This window comes from Emydura macquarii, unplaced genomic scaffold, assembly GCF_026122565.2.
Source record: "Emydura macquarii macquarii isolate MOO-44397 ecotype Brisbane River unplaced genomic scaffold, CSIRO-AGI_Emac_v2 contig_2897, whole genome shotgun sequence".
Taxonomy (NCBI): Eukaryota; Metazoa; Chordata; order Testudines; family Chelidae; genus Emydura; species Emydura macquarii.
The window spans coordinates 45,587,195-45,605,223 of record NW_027133034.1 but is presented as its reverse complement, the minus strand read 5'-3'; the positions used below and the strand labels follow the sequence as shown (position 1 = coordinate 45,605,223).

The 18,029-nt window shown below is 41.7% G+C and overlaps 1 protein-coding gene across 1 annotated transcript in view; it reads left to right on the top strand.

Annotated features, from left to right (window-relative positions):
- Positions 1-18,029, top strand: part of MSH3 (mutS homolog 3) — a 201,444-nt gene that overhangs the window by 73,333 nt on the left and 110,082 nt on the right. Inside the window, exons 11-12 of the mRNA XM_067569218.1 lie at positions 11,414-11,498; positions 12,158-12,267. Coding sequence (XP_067425319.1) covers positions 11,414-11,498; positions 12,158-12,267 — 195 coding nt within the window. The remainder of the gene's footprint in view (positions 1-11,413; positions 11,499-12,157; positions 12,268-18,029) is intronic.

Below are 18,029 nucleotides of genomic sequence, written 5' to 3'. Positions count from 1 at the left end.
CCCAGGTCTCCCTATGTTTTTGACTTACCCGTGGACTTTTGTCATCTGCCCCATCAAACCTAGTTTGAAGCCCTCCTCACTAGGGTAGCTAGTCTGTATCCAGGTATGCTCTTCCCCTACTCAATAGATGGATCTCATCTCTGCTTAGCAGTTCTTCCTGGAACAGCATCCCATGATCAAAGAAGCTGAAGTCATCCTGGCAACACCATCCTCACAGCCAGGCATTCACCTCCAGGATGCATCTGTCTCTGCCTGGACCCCTGCCCTGGACCAGAAGGATCAAAGAGAACACTACCTGCGCCCCCAGCTTCTTCACCCTTATTCCCAGAGTCCTGTAGTCACTTCTGATCTGCTTAGGGTCATATCTCTCAGTATCATTAGTGCCTACATGGATAAGTAGCATGGTTTAGTAATCAGAGGGCCAGATGATCATTGACCATCCTTCTGTAACGTCTCAAATCTCCCAGGATGCCATGTCATGCTGTCAAATGGGTCCCTCCGTCCCCCCTCGGAAGAGGGTCACCAATCACACTACCTTACATTTCCTCTTGTGGGTGGTGGCTGTGATCGTCCCAGCTTTTGGGGTACCTGACTTCTCCTCTTCCACCTTTGGGGGGCATTCCTCATCACTTGTTGCCAGGGCAGCATAACGCTTCTTCATCACTATGGTGGGTGGGTTGGGTGTAAGGGTGGAGCACTGCCCGCTGCCAGAAGTAACAGCAGCAAGTGTCCTCCCTGTGACAGAGCCATATCCTCCTCCCCAGCTCAGCCCTCTCTAACTGGTAGCGTCCTCAGCCGTGTACGTCTTCATATGCAATACTCTCAATGAATTCCTTGTGGGCACGGATGCTCTTCTGCCTAGCCACCTCCTCCGATAGCTCTCCCATCTGCTTCCTGAGAGATTCCACCAGCAGACACCTTTCACACTGGACGGTCTCCCCAGCCTGGCTTTCTGAGAGTGGGAAATGCAGGCCACAGTCTCTGGAAATCCACAGCAGGAGCTGGGTAGAGGCATCCATGGTCAGATTCTCTGTCTGGATACAGGTGCAGGTGGAGGAGACAGGAGCAGTGTTGGCACTGGCGATGCAGCCCTTCCTAACCCTAGGGACTATGTTATGACTCCCTCGTACAAACTCCCCTGTTCGCTAGCTCCCATTGGTTGCTTTACCTTTGGTTTTTAAGGCCTTCTCTCCTAGGTAAACACTTCCCCCTCGTTAATCACACAGGGGGAAGGGCACAAGGCTGATTGAGGGTGATCAGGATGATCAAGTCTTATTAGGGAACAAAGGCTCAAACAGTCTCCAGACAATCCCACCTGACCCTATAATTTTAAATAACCCGAAAGAGAAAAACACAACAGCCAAAAATCAAACAGCTGAACTGACTCACTCACCCTGGTATTACACTACAAAGAAAATGCATAGTGTTGAGATAACTGGTTATATTGTACTCAGGAACTTGTGTTCTGTTGTACTTTATTTTGAAAGAAGTGATACTGGTAACCTGTACTCCTTTGACTATCTGATATGGGGACTGCCTTCTAGTAGCAGTTTGTATCTTGGAGCTCTGCTCATTTTTTGTAACATGTCACATATTTAGAAATATTGGGCCAACGACAACTTCAGTCATATTAAAAATAACCATTCAAGAGGTCAGTAAAATATTTGACAGGGTTAATTTCTGGAGAGGGAAAGCATTTTATGCAGCTGGTATCAGATTAAGTCATTTTCTGCAATTCTATGTGAAACAGATAAAATAAATACTCCTGCCACAGACATTAAATGCTTCTGACAGACATTAAAATTGCTGAGAGAATTCAAGTCAAGAAGCATATACTGATGAGTCAGTGAGCATGATGTCTGTTGTGAGAGACAACTTTCAGTCTAAGAAGTTTATAGATCTAATGGAAGCAGATTTGGATAAAAAAGATATTCTTTTGGGTCAGGAAGTCTTTGGGACTTCTTTGTGGAACATGCTATCCACCTTGAAGCCTCACACCTCCTGGGGGTCAAGAACAAGTTGGTAGATCACCTCAGCTGGTCCTTCTCTTCTTAACTTTGACTACCTCTGGATGCATGGTATCTTCCAGAAGTGGGAAACTCCCCAGGTGGAACTATTCTCAACCAAACAGAACAGGAAATGGCACTGTTTCTGTTCCCTGCAAGGAACTGACAGCGATTCACTGCCCGATGCATTCCTCTAGCCGTGGTTGGGAGGCCTGATGTATGCTTTTCCACCGATCCCTCTCATCCACAAAGTCCTCATACAGATCGAGAGGGACAAGGCGCGGGTCATAATGATCGCTCTGGCATGGCCCCGTCAACACTGATTCGGCATGTTGTTGCACCTGGTAGTGGAAGCCTCGTGGACACTCCCAGACCATTTGGACTTGATTTCAAAGGATCATAATCAGCTGTTATATCTGGACCTCACCTCTTTACATCTGAGGGCATGGATGCTGCATGATTAAGCCTTGAGGAGCAGGCTTGGTCCAGTTAAGGTTCAGAAAGTCCTCATGGAAAGCAGAAAACCCTCTACTAGAGCGACTTGCTTGGTGAAGTGGAAATGCTTCTCCTGCTGGGTGGTGGAATGAAACCTCTCCCTGACTCAGGTACTGTTACACTCCATTCTGGAGTACTTACTCCACTTGAAACATCAAGGCCTGGTGTTATTGTCAATCAGGATACACCTGGCAGCCATCTTGGCCTTTCGCCCACATATCTAATGCAGATCAGTTTTCTCCTATGAGATGATGGTCAGATTCCTGAAAGGCTTGGAAAGGCTCTTTCTGCTGGTCAGAGACCCGCTCCCCCCCATGGGACCTCAGCCTAGTTTTGTCCAGATTCACTGGACTTCCTTTTGAGCCCATGGTGACCTGTTTGCTTCTTCACTTGTTGTAGAAAGTTGCCTTTCTGGTGGCAATTACATTGGTGAGGCAAGTCTCCTCCGAAATCAAGGCCCTAACATCGAAACCTCTCTATACTGTGTTTTAAAAGATAAAGTTCAGCTGCACCCTCATTTCAACCTCAGGTGGTATTGCATGCTTAAGCATGCTCTCCAATTAATCCCTATCCCCTTTCCCATCTCCCTTCTCTGTTCCTCTTCAGGGACCATTCTCACAAGATTGCCCTTCAATAGGCAGTCTAGTCTCTTCTTCAGACAGGGGTCACAGAGTCAGTCCCTTTGTATCTCAGGGAGAAAGGTTTCTATTCCTGCTACTTCCTTATTCCCAAAGCCAAAGTGGGTCTCAGGCCTATTTTAGATCAAAGATAGTTGAATATATTCCTGAAGAAAAAATTCTGGATCATTATCCTAGTTTCGGTTATTCCTTCTGTGTAACAGGGGGACTGGTACGCTGCCCTTGACTTAAAGGATGATTACTTCCATGTTGAAATACATCACAGCCATCGGAAGTTTCTCAAATTCATGATGTATGGGTGCCATTATCAGTTCATGGAACTTCCATTGCATGTTTCAGCATGAAAGTGTTCATGAAATGCGTGGTGGTGGTGGCGGCAGTTCATCTACAAAAATTAGGTGTCCACGTGTTCATGTACCTAGATGATCAGAGGTTGGTGCAAGGCCTATGTGCTATCCTGTGTATCTGCTGTTCAACACACTGGGGCTTCTAGTAAATTGGGACAAATCAATCCTGAAACCAGCACAATCAATAGAGTTCATAAGAGCAGTCTGAAACTCCATGAAGGCCAAGGCCTTTCTACCACAAACCAGGTTTGAAACATTGTGGGACCTAGTACTGTGGCTGAAAGCATGCCTTCTCACCATGCTCACAGCTGCTTCAATCTTCTGGGCCACATGGCAGCATGTACCTATATAGTTCAGTATGGCAGACTGCATCTCAAAAAGCTGCAGGTAGGGCTAGTATGGTGAATGCCCCAAATCATCATCATCATCATGTAGGCAAAGTGGTTCGAGTGCCAACATTAGTTTTGTCATCTCTGGATTGATGGGTTGACCTTCTGAAAATTTGTGTGCGGGTCTCCTTTATTCCCCCACTACTAACCCTCACTCTAGTCACAGATGCATCATCCCTGGGTTGGGAAGCTCATCTGGGGTTCCTGCAGACTCAGGGTCTCTGGTCACCTCAAAATCTCAAGACACATTTAAATGTCAGGGATTTAAGGGCAGTACATCTAGCCTGCTCTGCATTCCTACCCCATGTAGCAGGAAAGGGAAATTGTTTTCTTGTATATAGTTGGTATTTATTTTTGTATTTTTCTAATCTTAATAGTTTAGTTAATATGGTTGGTAGTTCAGTCAGTTTATGGTTGTTCTGGGTACTGATGCCCAGTAGTGGGAAACGCTTTGGTCTCCGGACTTGAAACCTTGCAGGGGCTGCTGAAAATCTATGCCAGTGACTGACCCTCATTCTTTGTGTTTAACGTGCCACTACAAAGGTTACATCTTTGACAGGTGTCAGATCTGCAAGGACATTAAGTTCAGAACAAAGAAGGATAGAGATGGGATCAGACTTCATCACTTTCTCATGGAAGCTGCCCTGTGCCTGTCTTCAGAGCCTTCCCACTCGGAGTGGGTATAAAGCCCATTAACTTTGGTTAGGAGTGCTCTTCCAGATGTTGCAAAGTCATGGTGTCATTCTCCTTCCCTGGTGTCACAAAAGAAAAACCGGTAATGGGTTTCCAAGAACTCCTCAGAAAGATTGAAGTCTTCAGTGCCGTCAACCAGCAAACATGCTGGAAAAAGGGATAAAAGGTCCTCGGAGAGGAGGCATTCCCCAGAGCTAATATAATCTCATATGTGGTTGTCAACTCCAGCACCCAGGCTGGTACGATTGAGACAGACTGCTGCTGGGGTACCATCCCAGCCCCAGGTGCTGCCCCCTTCAATACAATAACAGCAGTATCGGGGACCCTCTTGGTACCAGTGGCAATAGAGCCATATGCAACAGTTCAAGACCTTTGTGCCTTTCAGTGCCGGATTTCCTGGTGGTGCAGGAGTCGACTCATCTGGTGTTCATGAGGCAGCCTATGCATGTAGTTCAATTGCTGGTACTGCACTGTGCTTCAGGTTGTCCAGTACCTTACATGGCACCATTAAGAAGCATAGCCAACATGTTCTCCCAAGTGCCTGTGTCTCCGGGGTTCACCTTTGGACCTCGGCACTGAATGATATGGTGCATCCCTGGTTTGGAGATTCGGATTCTTCCTTGGAATTAGAAATAGGCTCCTGTGCCCCTAGCACTTGAGATAGAAGGCATCGTTCTTCTTCACTGAGAAGGTTGTGCCCCTGGTACCTATCAGAGGGTCCACACTGGTCTAGAAACCTGGACCCATGGAGCCCCATATTCTTCTGGAAACTTGTGGGGGTTTCCTCCCACCTCCAGGTCCTCACCGGTTCCTCCTCTCTCTAGATTCTTGAGCAGGCACCATCATAGTTCTTAGGAAGAGACCCAGGACGTCGCTGCTGGTGCTGATGTCAGCATCTACTAACACCAGTTTAGTCCACTAAAGCCTCCTGTGGAAGAGATTCAGGAGTCTCCTTCTCAATCACTAGTGTGAGCCCCTTCATTGTCGCTGGATGAGGTGGTGATGTCTGGGGAGTCCTCCCCAGTGTAGGATGGCTCCAGGGCATATGCAGGACCTGTTAAAGAGGGTGGCATCCTCTCTGGACATTCAAGTGGAGGTAGCACAAGACTCTTCCCATAAACTGGTGGACACATTGCAATTGGCAGGACCTTTCTTGGTGGCCCTGCCTGTAAATGAGGTCTTACTGGAGTCCACAAAAGTATTGTGGCAGACACCCTCATTTCTGTCTCTGACAGCCAAGAAGACCAAATGGATATACATCTTCCCGTTCATGGTCATGAGCATTTTTATACCTACCCCCATTGCCACCCCCAGTTCGTTGGTTGTCTTGGCAGGTAATGAGTGGGAAATGCCGAGGTCAATCCTTGTCTATCTCAAAGGGAAAGGAATAAAAACGACTCAACCTTTTTGCTGGCCTGCATTTTCGAACCAGCAAGCTTTGCTGGCATGAGATTTCTCCCTGTGGGACAAGTTCATGGACAAGTTGCCTGAGGAGACAAGGCAGAAGTATCAGGTTGTGTTGGATGAGGGGAAGCTAGTTGCTAGAACTTCTCTCCAAGCGCCGTCAGATGGGGCAGATCCAGCAGCTAGAGCTATGGCATCTGCGATTATGATGCGTAGGTGTTTGTGGCTTCAGTCATCAGGCCTTCTACTCAAGGTCCAACAGGCTGACTGGCATCTCCCTTTTGAATGTATTGTCTGTCCCTCTTCCCTCAACAGACTGATGAAAAGCTTACCAGTCTTAAAGATTCCAGATCTATGTTAAAGTCCTTAGGGATCGATGCTTCTCTTCCTAAAAATAAGCAGTTCCACTTTCAGACTTACCTGTGATAACGCTTTTTTATGCCTAGGCATAGGAGATTCATAGGAGGATCCACCTCCTCACTGTCAATCCTCTGCTAGCATTGAAGCCTGGGAATACCAAGCAGTCGGTATCATTGCCATGTCAAGGATAATTTACTTGTATGTGCTATGCCAGTTTCTCTTTCTCCTCCTGTTTTTCCAACATGTTATCCCACTTCCTATATTCTTGGATCCATATTACCACCAACCGATGGACATACCAGTGACTAATATGCTACCCCTAATTTGAGAGACGCATGTGCCACATGGCAATCTGTCATAGCTACAGGAGATTCCTCAGAGTGATGGTCAACCAATCCCATCATCAGTTTACAGTCCTGCCCTTTGGACTCTTCTGTGCCAGGAAGCAATACTGCTTTGGGAGTGTTGCATTGCCAACACAATTCACTTCAAAGCCTATTACCTTCTGGGTCTCCAGAATAATCTGACAGACTGATTGAGCAGAACTTTCACTAGTCATCACAAGTGATCTCTCTGGCCAGTTATAGTCACTCATTTTTCAAGACAGGGGAGGAGGGGTGGGTCCCATCCCCGTGTCTCCCCCACTCTTTTGCAGCTCATCACAACAGGAAGTGTCATCAGTTTTGTTCATGTGCAGGTTGCAGTCCAAGGTGTCTGATGGACGTTTTCCTCCTGTCCTGGAAAGACAAACTCTCATGTATGCTTACCTTCTGGTTCTGCTCCTCCCCAGACTGTTGCTACAAATCAGTCAGGATCATGCTCACGTGATTTTCATAGCATCGGCGTGGCCTCATCAGCTCAGGTTTGCCACACTGCTGAGCCTTTCAACCAGGACTCCATTGACATTAGCACCAGAACAAAACCTGATCTCACAGGACCACAGTCGCTTCCTTCCCCTTTCTGATTGCTCTTTGTCTTACAAACTGGATGCGCTATAGTTAACACCTCAGCAGGAGGTCTGTTCAAGGGAGATGCAAAATGGTGAGAGTAATTAACCACTGGAACAGTTTACAATGGGTCATGGTGGATTCTCTATCACTGACAATTTTTAAATCTAGTTTGGATGTTTCTTCAAAAAGATGCTTGAGGAATTATTTTGGGGAAAGTTTTAGGGCCTGTGTTACACAGGAGTTCAGACTAGGGGATCACAGTGGTCCCTTCTGGCCTTAGAATGTATGAAAATCTCGTCATGGATTTCCTCTTGCATATGCATGTGCTATGACATTGCCAGTGTAATTCCTCCAAGCTGAGTGTTAGCACCCTTGACAAGATAGCAAGCAGCTTCTGTAGCATTTCTAGCTCAAGTGCCTATACAGGACATTTGTAGCTGCAGCTTGGTCATCAGTACATACTTCTGCATCTCATTATGTCATCTCTAAAATATCTAGAGAGAATGCCAGATTTGGATGTGTAGTTCTTCAGTCATTATTTAGGTAGACTTGGACTCCACCTCTGGATTGAACTGCTTGTTAGTCACCTCAAGTGAAATGGACACGTGCAGTCACTTGAAGAAGAAATAGTTTCTAACCTGTTCTGTCACTGATTTTGTTGAGAAGTGTTACACGTGCATTCATAGAATCATAGAATATTAGAGTTGGAAGGGACCTCAGGAGGTCATCTAGTCCAACCTCCTGCTCAAAGCAGGACTAACCTCAGCTAAATCATCCCAGCCAGGGCTTCGTCAAGCCACAGCTTAAACACCTCTAAAGGTGGAGATTCCACCACCTCCCTAGGTAACCTATTCCAATGCTTCACCACCCTCCTAGTGAAAAACTTTTTCCTAATATCCAACCTATATCTCCCCCACTGCAACTTGAGACTGTTGCTCCTTGTTCTGTCATCTACTACCATTGAGAACAGCCTAGCTCCATCTTCCCTGGAACCTCCTTTCAGGTAGTTAAAGGCTGCTATCAAATCCCCCCTGATTCTTCTCTTCTGCAGACTAAACAAGCCCAGTTCCCTCAGCCTCTTCTCATAAGCCTAGCATAAGCATTCCACGATCCACCCTTCTTTCTCTGTGTATTGGAATATGTCTGGTAAGAAGGAACTTTGGGGGGAGAGGGCAGTGGGGGGTGAGAGGGAGTGGCTCCCCCCTTTATACCATCCTTTGTTTAATATGGACATGAGCGGCACATCTCTAAGAACAACAGTTACAGAACAGATTAGAACCATTTTTTTCTCAGAGTTTACAATGGCTTCTGCAACATCTATCTAAACCAAACTGATTAATGTGAAATACATTTAAACTATGTAAATGAAGCAGGGTCCAGCTCCTTTGTACCAGTACCAGTCTGCCAGTTAAGAGGGCAGAGCAGCACCTGTGAGCTAGAAAGGGCTAGGGAAGATCTGAGGATCCTTCCTGAGGAGGAAGATCTGGTGAGTTAGGGCTGCCAGAGTCAGGAGACTGGACGAGGTCTCCAGGAAAGGCTGCAGAAAACAGAAAGCTCTCTGCAAGCCCTACCTGGAAAGATAAAAGATTTATCAGGAAGCCAGCAGAGGGGCTATAGCTGGCTGTCCTTTCTGAGCTGGAGTGTCATGACTAGAGAAGGCTGGAGAGGACTGCAGGCTGAGAGCAGCAGAGGGTGATGCCTACTGGCTGTCAGAGCGGAGAGCTGAACCTAGAGGGCCAGAGAAGGCTGAAGGCTGGGGAAGCTGTGGTGAGCTAGGTCGTGGTCAGGAATGCTGGGGCTCTACTTGATATACTGTCTGGACTATGGTTGTGGGACTTGGTGTTAGGATTTGTTTTCTTACAGTTTATGTTTATGGGACTTTTATAATAAATGAACCACATAGGGGCTAAATTTATACTTGGGAAGGGTGTTTGGCCTACTCCTGGGGACTCTGAAATGGGAAACTGAGACAGTTGTGCCTGTTGTGCTGTGGCTTGCTGCAAGAGGTTGCTGCAGCTGAAGCTGCTTTATCACAGTTAGCAAGTATAAAAGTACATGAAAACTGTCCCTGTGAAGAAAGGGAACAGTGAGCATTATCTGGAAAATGTCCTTTACTCACTAGGTGTCTTATGTGAGGACTGACCATGGAAATATGATTTTAAGGGTGACCCAAATCCTGACAAGTACCTCTAAGCAATCATAGCTGCCCTTTGACACTTATTTTCACATGCTTTTATTTTAAAGTGCAGTTCTTTTCTGAAAAATAAATGTAAACATAGCAGCATCTTACCCAACAGATCTGCTCCCTATGTTTATTCCAAGTCATATCCATTTACTTTGTGATAGAATTTTGTCTTGTGTTTTATTTCTGTTAACAGTGCAGAGCCCAAACAGCAAGGTTCTACCCTGGCTGGTGCATCATCATCATTACTAACTAGTGCCCCCCCGCTCCTCCTCGCCATGCTGCTTAAGAACATTGCAAATCTGTTCGGTGCAAAACTTGCCAAAGTTATCCATGCCTTTGTCACCTCCAAAATAGATTACTACCATGTGCTCTGTTAGAACTACTCTTGATGATCATCTCAATTAGAGCAGAAGATGGCTGTCAGCAATTTAATAGAGTTTCTTGCAAGGAGTATATTGCACTCTTGCTCCATAGTCTGCACTGACTTCCAGTTTGTTTAAAGCCTTTTTATTCTTTAGGTCTTGATTGCCTTACAAATTATCTCCCTTCCCATGTTCATCCCAGGCAATGGAGGGGGTTGACCTAGCCGATTCTGGATCTAAACTTCATGAGGTGGAGGCAGGGTACTTTCAGTTATGTTAGTTCTGGAATTTGCTATTACTGCTGGCTGGACATACTTTGTATTTTCAGTCATAGAGTTTAAGACCAGAAGGGACCACCAGGTCATCTAGTCACAGGTCACCCATACCAACCACCCAGCACCTACACACTAGGCCCAGTGACCGAAATGAGAACAAAGTACTACAACTGTTTGTTTATAAATATATTTATGTGATATCCAAATACATCCTATATGTTTTAAGGAACAATTAAAGAAACAAAATCCCTGCACAGATGTGCTTGAGTGGTGACAGAGTTGAACAGCATACTATGACAAATCTGAACACATCAAATGGAAATAAAAAATTATGTTTGTAGGTTATTCACCTACTGGATCTTAAGGAGATGTTCTGTGATGTTTTTGAAAAGTTTAGTATGATTCAGTTTTGGATAAAGGTATTTAGAACCAAATAAAGAGAGCCCCTACTTAATGCTTTGCTAATACCAGTAGTTTGTGGTTGAAGATAATAAAAGAATAGCATTGTTTTGTTTTGCTGCTCAGAATATTATATCTCATGGAGGATGCAGTTATTTTGCATACAAGATTTTTTTGGTAGTTGACTTTACCTGACTTTACCAATGGAAAGGCATACTAGTCCAGAATAATGATTATTAGTAATAATTTTTTTATTCAGCAGCATTAACACAAAGGTATGCATTTTACAGACAAGTTAAAAAACACAATTCCTGCCCCAAAGAGCTTATGGTCTAATGGGTGTGTACGGAACAATTATTTTGTAAATCCTACCCAAAAAGTCATTCTCTCCAAACTAAGAGGACTAACAAGGACTAGATTTTGTACAACAAGCAGTCAGCGGTATGACTAAGCTAGACAATCGTGACTTCATTTGTCAAAACACGTTAGTGAATACTTTGCACTTCCTTTTCTGTCCCAACAACCACACACATGCACCTGAGTATAAGAAATTATTTTCACATCTTATTTGATTACTTTTTAAGCTGAGCTTCATTCTGTGAATTGCTTTTTAACTGCTGGCTAGGGGCTAGTATGCTGGACTAGGAATCTGAGAACTGGGTTTATTTCGAGCTCTGTCACTAGATCATTGTGTGCACTCAGATGATCTGTACCTATTTTCCCTATCAGTCCAAATGCTTGAGATACTTATTTGAAAGATATTATTTAAAAATGCAGTCATTTTATTAGTATAGTTCATTTGATATGCTTTTTATTTTTACTTGATTTTGCACCACACAGCTGATGTTTGAGTTTCACTGATGTCTCTTTCTACACTTATAATATGATGTCTGAAATGTTTTTTCCCCAGTAATTTTAAACAATTATCAAGTGAAGCTGAATACATGACAATGAATGGGACAACACTGAAAAATCTGGAAATCTTACAGAATCAGGTGAGGAAAATGTAATAGTTTATTGACACAGACTGACGTTTTCAAAACTGTCAATATGATTTAGATTCATTGAAATTAATGTAAGTTGTGCATCTAAATCACTTAAGTGTGTTTGAAAATCTCACCCAGAAAGTTTAAATGCTTTTAAATGGGAATAAATAGTAAAGGAAGAGAATTTTCAGAGGCACAAATGGAAGTTAGGCCTCAACTTCCATTGACTTTCAGTGGGAGTCAAGGACCGCACTGCCTTGTGTGCCTTTGAAAATCTCCCCCAAAATCTGGACGTTCTTGAGCAACTTCATTCAGGTCATCTTAGTGTGTGTGGTTTTTTTTTTTTGGCACTAGCTCTATATCACTGGCTCATGCTTACAAACATCGTTTAATTTGTAGAATTCATCCCAATCATTTTGTGAGGCTGTCTTGTGAGAAAGCATGCTTGATAAAAGAGGGAAAAAATTCTTAAATATCTTATGACTCACTGCTGCTGAAGATATTTTACATAACACTTTTGCATATGAGTAAAAATAGAGAATCTTGTTTAATTCCAGTATTATAAAACTAGACTAATGCTTTTTATGTAATACTTGGATTGGTGTAATTATTTTATGTGTATGTGCAATATTCAATTAATAAAAACCAGTCTTGCTACTGTTACTTAGACTGATATGAAAACAAAAGGCAGCCTATTTTGGGTCTTGGATCATACCAGAACTTCCTTTGGACGTCGGAAACTAAAGAAATGGGTGACACAACCTCTCATGAAATCCAGGTAAAGTAAGTCTTTATCTTAGAATTAATTTGCACTTTATGAATCCTAATGCTTGCTAAGCATAGCTTTATTTTTTCATAAGATCTGAGGTCCATAGCAAACTTAGGACAGGTAATTAAGTGGTAAAAGTGTGGTCTTCATATTATGTTAAATTCTGAACATTATAAATCTCAATTTCTATTTTGCCACAGCATACATAATAAATGTAGGCACCCTGTACTTCAGGGGTCTTGGGACTTAATTGGAAGTTTTACATTTGGGAAGATCCTGGGGGACTACAACTCCCATGATGCCTTGGGGAAAAAGGAGAGAGACTGTTCCCCTTCTAGAGAGTCAGAGAAAAGCATGTGGGGACTCCATTTTGGTGCTGGGGTGGAGTGTGGTCAAGGCTGGAAGCTGCTGTCTGACTGCTGCCTGCTGTCAGAGTCCCAGAGCTGCTGCTGACTGCTCCTGGGGTCCCAAAGCTGCTGCTGAAGTTTTGATTAAGCAGGGAGCTTCGGAGGTTGGTGGCATTGTCCAAGCCAGGGCAGGGACTGAGCCTGGAGCTGACTGAGGTGGGCCTGCAGTGAAGGTGGCGTGAGTGCCCCCCCTCTTCTTTTTTGTTTGGGGCAGGGCTTGTAAAGGAAGGGGCACAGCAGAGAGACTTTGACTGGGCCTGAGAAGAGGCAGAGAGAGAGTCCCTTCAAGCAGGGCCAGGACTGCTGACATTTGGTTAGGCCAACTCCAAATCTTCAGCTTGGTACCTTGGCTGAACGGATACACGGAACCAACAGAGTGCTGTCTGCTTCAGATCTTCAAGCGCGCCCACACAAGCAAGGGTTTAGGGTTCTAAATTCTAGGGGAGTGTACACTCTGGATGTGGGGTAAATAATGGCAGTGTAAATGCCAGCTAGATAAGTTTCATGTATTACTGTATACTATTTTTATTAATTGATTTATTCAACTGCCCCTGTGGATTTATAATAGTAGTGATGTTTAATTTCAGTCTGTTATGCCATATTTCCTTAATTGGTTAAGTAAAAGTGTGTTAACTCTAATTTAAGTATATTGGATGTTTACTTTGCATAATTGCAATTGTTGAGTTGGACCTATGTCACAGATTATTATTATTATTAGACTAGGTTTAGTTCTGGAAGCTCCCAAGGTACGCTATTGAGCATGTACAGGGGCCAGCCTGGTGGAGGCACCGCCAATTTTAAATCCCTTTACGAGTAAAGGGACAGCAGCAGAGGAGTGGATAGAGGATTCCCACCTATCCTACATCATCACTGGGATACTCAGGATCTCCTTTGTTGTTAGCAACCTTAGGCGCCCTTGCACACCTGTGAGTGTTGCCTGCTCCCAAGTAACCCAGAAAAAGAAGGGGGTTACATAAGGTTCTGGTAACAGTGGAAGGAATTTAGAAATTGCATACAGAATCAGATTATTGGTCCATCTAGCCCAGTATCATTTTCTCTGACAGTGGCCAATACCAAATGCTTCAAAGAATGAGCTACTCACAGGGAAAATTTCTTCCTAGCCCTGCTACTCAGTGCTTGGTTATGCCTTAAAATGTGAGGTTTATATCCCTCATTTATTTTATTCTATTTAATATAACTGGATATTTTCATTCTCTCTCTAAATCATGTGTTGTATAGAAAAGCTTTTCCTTTTATCTGTTTTAAATTTGTTGCCTTTAATTTCATTGAAAGTTTTCTTGTTCTTGTAGTATATGACAGAGTAAATGGGAACACCTGATTTAACATCTCTGAAAATAATTTTTTTGTAATACCTCTATTGTGTTACCTGTTATTCCTTTCCTCTTTGAACTGAACAATGTTGATCTTTCTCATTTCTCTTCATAGATCCTGTGTGGAGCCTCTATAGCAATACTGGACTATAAATAATAATAACGAAATCTTTCCATGCCTTAAGTATTTTCATTGCCTCTCTTTGTACTTTTCTGTTTCTTTTATATCTGATGAGAGAGTAGGGTAATTGGAAGTGAACTTGGTATTCCAGCTGAAGTCCTACCATCCATATAATGTCACTATTTTCTATCCCATTATTTATACAACCTTAACATACTGCATGCTTTTTTGACTGCAGCTGAAAATTCAACAGTGGCCTTCATTGATCTGTTTTGACTTGGCTAATCTAAATAATTTTATTTTATCTGAAAGATTTTCCTTCAATTTACCTCCCTTTCCAGGTTTTAGAATGGAACCTCATGGTACCTCACTGTGATCTTTTTGCTTTTTTGGTAATTGACCATTATAGCTACTATACTCTTCTAAGTCTACAAAAGTAGTTGGCATATTTTGTGCAGAGGTCTATTATATTGTATATGGTGATTATATTATTGTAGTTGTATAATTTAAATGTATCTTAGAGTTGTGAATATGTGCTTAAACTAGAAATTAAGGTAAGCGTACCCTTTCAAGTGATTTCTAGCTCTATGTGACTATTTTATGGGGTAGTATAGACTCTCTGGCCCATATGTGTGGAGAGCATTCCATTAAAGTGGTTGTTTGGTCTGATTCTGGAAGAATTGAAGGAGTTCTGGATATCAAGTCTACGTACATGTTAAAGTGGTCCAGGATATGGGCAGAGGAAAGGTAATGTCTTTCATATGTAAATGGAGGGTGAGTTGCAAGATGCTGGTTTCAGGCCCATACCATAAATGTGTGTGATGATTATAGAGTTATAGTTATAGAAGTTATAAAAACAGAATTTTTATGCAAAAGTGGAAGAGGATGATGGATGAGGAATAGATCTGGTTTGGTGTGTAGATGAAGAGTGGGAAAATTATAGGTATGATTAATGTCAGAAACATAACTAAGATATAGTCTCATTATTTATCTAAGGGTTTTGTATTAGTGCCCATTACCATAGCACCCAAGTACTTACCAGGTTAATAGATTGACATAGGTGGGTCCCTAGTGGACTTTGTCAAGTCTTTGGTTCTTCTCTCTGCCTGAGTTATAGGAAGTTTGGATAGAGTTTTTCTGAGGGAGTGCTGGGGTTTGTTTTAAATACCATTCTGTTATGGTAGGAAAGCTCCATCAAAGAGGATGATCTTGCTACATGAACTCAAGGTGTCCAGAATCTCTGGATTAGTCTAATATCTTTTGGAAGTTTGTTCCACATCTGGATCTTCTTGACTGAGCATGATTTATGTTTGACTATAATGTGCTTTGGTCTGGGTTTTTGATTTGGAAATAGATGGAGAATGCAGTCTTTAATGTAGCCAGAATTAAATCAGAATCAAGGTCTCAGACTGGCAGAACTGGACTGCAAGCTAGGTGAGGAACCAAGCACATAGGGGGTTTTCACAGTGGCCCAAACCACTGTTTTGTTTTGTTTTTAATCTGTAGTGATCCCTCTATTTTTTTCACTATGGTAGTTGTAAGATTTACAAGTTTCATAGGGTATGTTGGCATAAGTGGATGGAAATTGTAAAGTATACATTATTGTGGTGTCTGAATTTCATAAATGTGACATTCACAAATTTTGTCATCTGAGTTGAGAATACTGCCTGGATATTTTGGAATTAATGAGAACTGTACCTGAATACTGTTGGTACTAGTGACCAGACTGGAGGGAGAAATTACTTGTGTGTTGATAACACTAATGCCCTGATTTTTGAAGGTTAGCAAAATCAGAAATATATACAAGTCTTTATCAAACACCAATGCATCGAACAAATTTGGTAAATCTTGTTGGTAAACAAGATTACTTTTATTTGAAGAGACATACTGTAGAAATGGTAAGAAGAATTTTCCCTAAAAGGAAAACCTTGTAGTTTTCAAGGTTCCCTAGCTCAAAAATTGATTAACAGATCAAATTCAAATTCCTCCCACCCAAAATTACAACGTGATCCAACACACTAAAACTGAGACTTTTCAAACTACATTTATTGAGTGAGTAGAAAGGAAGAAGGTAAAGTGGGAGTCCAAATTTAGAATGGAAATATTTTTTCAAGCTTAACTGCCTCATTGCTCCCATGACTCCATCATAACTTGCTCTGCTGCCCAGCTGTTCTTATCTCAGGGACTTTGAGAATCACCTTAATTCAAAGCTCTCTAGATACCCATTTCAATACTAGATTCTCATTCTACAGGAATGATTTAGGAATAATACTATCCATCCTGCCATAGGATTTAATGGACTTAATTTTCCTCTTCATAAATAGATTCTGTAGCATCACTATCAATATTAAATACATATGTGAAAGTTATAACATATTTCTGAGATCTTAAAGTCTCTTAGCATGGTGTAACCATTTTCTCTACTAACATGACTTTATTCAGTTTGCTAGCTGTGTTTTTGGTACCATTGTACGCTGTTTCTAGCTCTATATAAATGCAGTAATCAGTCATTCATTCATGTAAGCTAACAGCTAACAATACCCTTTTTTGGCACAACTGGCTGAAATACATTGTTTTTGAATATAAACAAAAGTGCTTGATTATCATTTGTATGTGTTGCACATTCTTTTAACAGATGTGGAGATAGAAATTCATAAAACTTGCATATTATTAGTAATCATTTTTAGAGCCATTCAAGAATACTGCATTTTATATGGCTGCAAGTTTTAATTATTTAGGGTAAAAGTGTGTTTTTAAAAAGTATAGTTATAAGATTGAGAGATTCATTAGTTTGTCTTACTGTGTAGAAAGAATGGGTGAACAGAATCAGAAAGAGAGAAATTTATTATTTGATTACACTGTAATTACACTTCAGATACATAGTAATTATGATGTGATATCACCTTTGTTATACTTCTTGATACCTGACATGGTTACTAATGCATATAATCTAGATGTTCGCTAATAACTTAAAGTAATTACAGCATAAATGCAATATAATGAATGTTCCTGAGTTCTAAAGACACTTGTATTAAGTACGAAACCAGAGAGGTGGTAATAGCAATTCACTCACATGATTAAATACCTAGTTGTTTCAATTAGTGATAATTACAAATATCAAAAATCATAATCACATTGTAATTACATTGGAATTGCTGTGTAGCTACAGTGTAATTAGTCACTGTATTATAAATCTATTATTATTTGCTATGCTCATAGCACCCAAAAATGTTTTAGATGTTTGACTTCAAACTATGTCTTAAATGAAAAGCAAACTCATTTTGTGAAAGAAATGAAACTTCATACAAGAAAAAAACAAACCAATTTTGCGCAAACCAGAAACAGAATAAATCGCAGGACAATTGAACTAGTTTTCTTCCACTATGACAATGTGTTTTTGGGAAACATTTTTTCCTTATTTCCTTCTGAAACAGAAAGGTTAATATCCCACTATCTTTAACCCTACAAACTAGTATGCTGTCTTAATCAGTGAACTATGTTCTGAAGAAATGTCAAGAAAAAAACAAAGGGTAAGCTGAAAAAAAGATGTGAAATAATTAGTCAAAAAATTGTAAAGTTAAGTCACTAACAAATTAAGATATGGAAAATCTTTGTGTGTAAGACCAGAGATTCAAAGTGAGGAAACAGGTTCTCCTACAATCAAGCTAAGTCTGAGGACAGACAAACTAAATATATATTTTTTGTTATTTGGTGCTCCTTTCTGATGTATTAAAAAAAAAAAAAAAAAAAGGCCTTAAAGACCCCATTTTTTTTTAGCCCTCCCCAAAAGGGAATTAGAATTACCAGGTCCTGACTTTGCTCTTTTTACTGGAAGACTGACCAATTACAGATCAAGACCAAAACTTGAATTTCACCTCTCCCAATCCCCTATTTTAAGGAAATGAGATACTG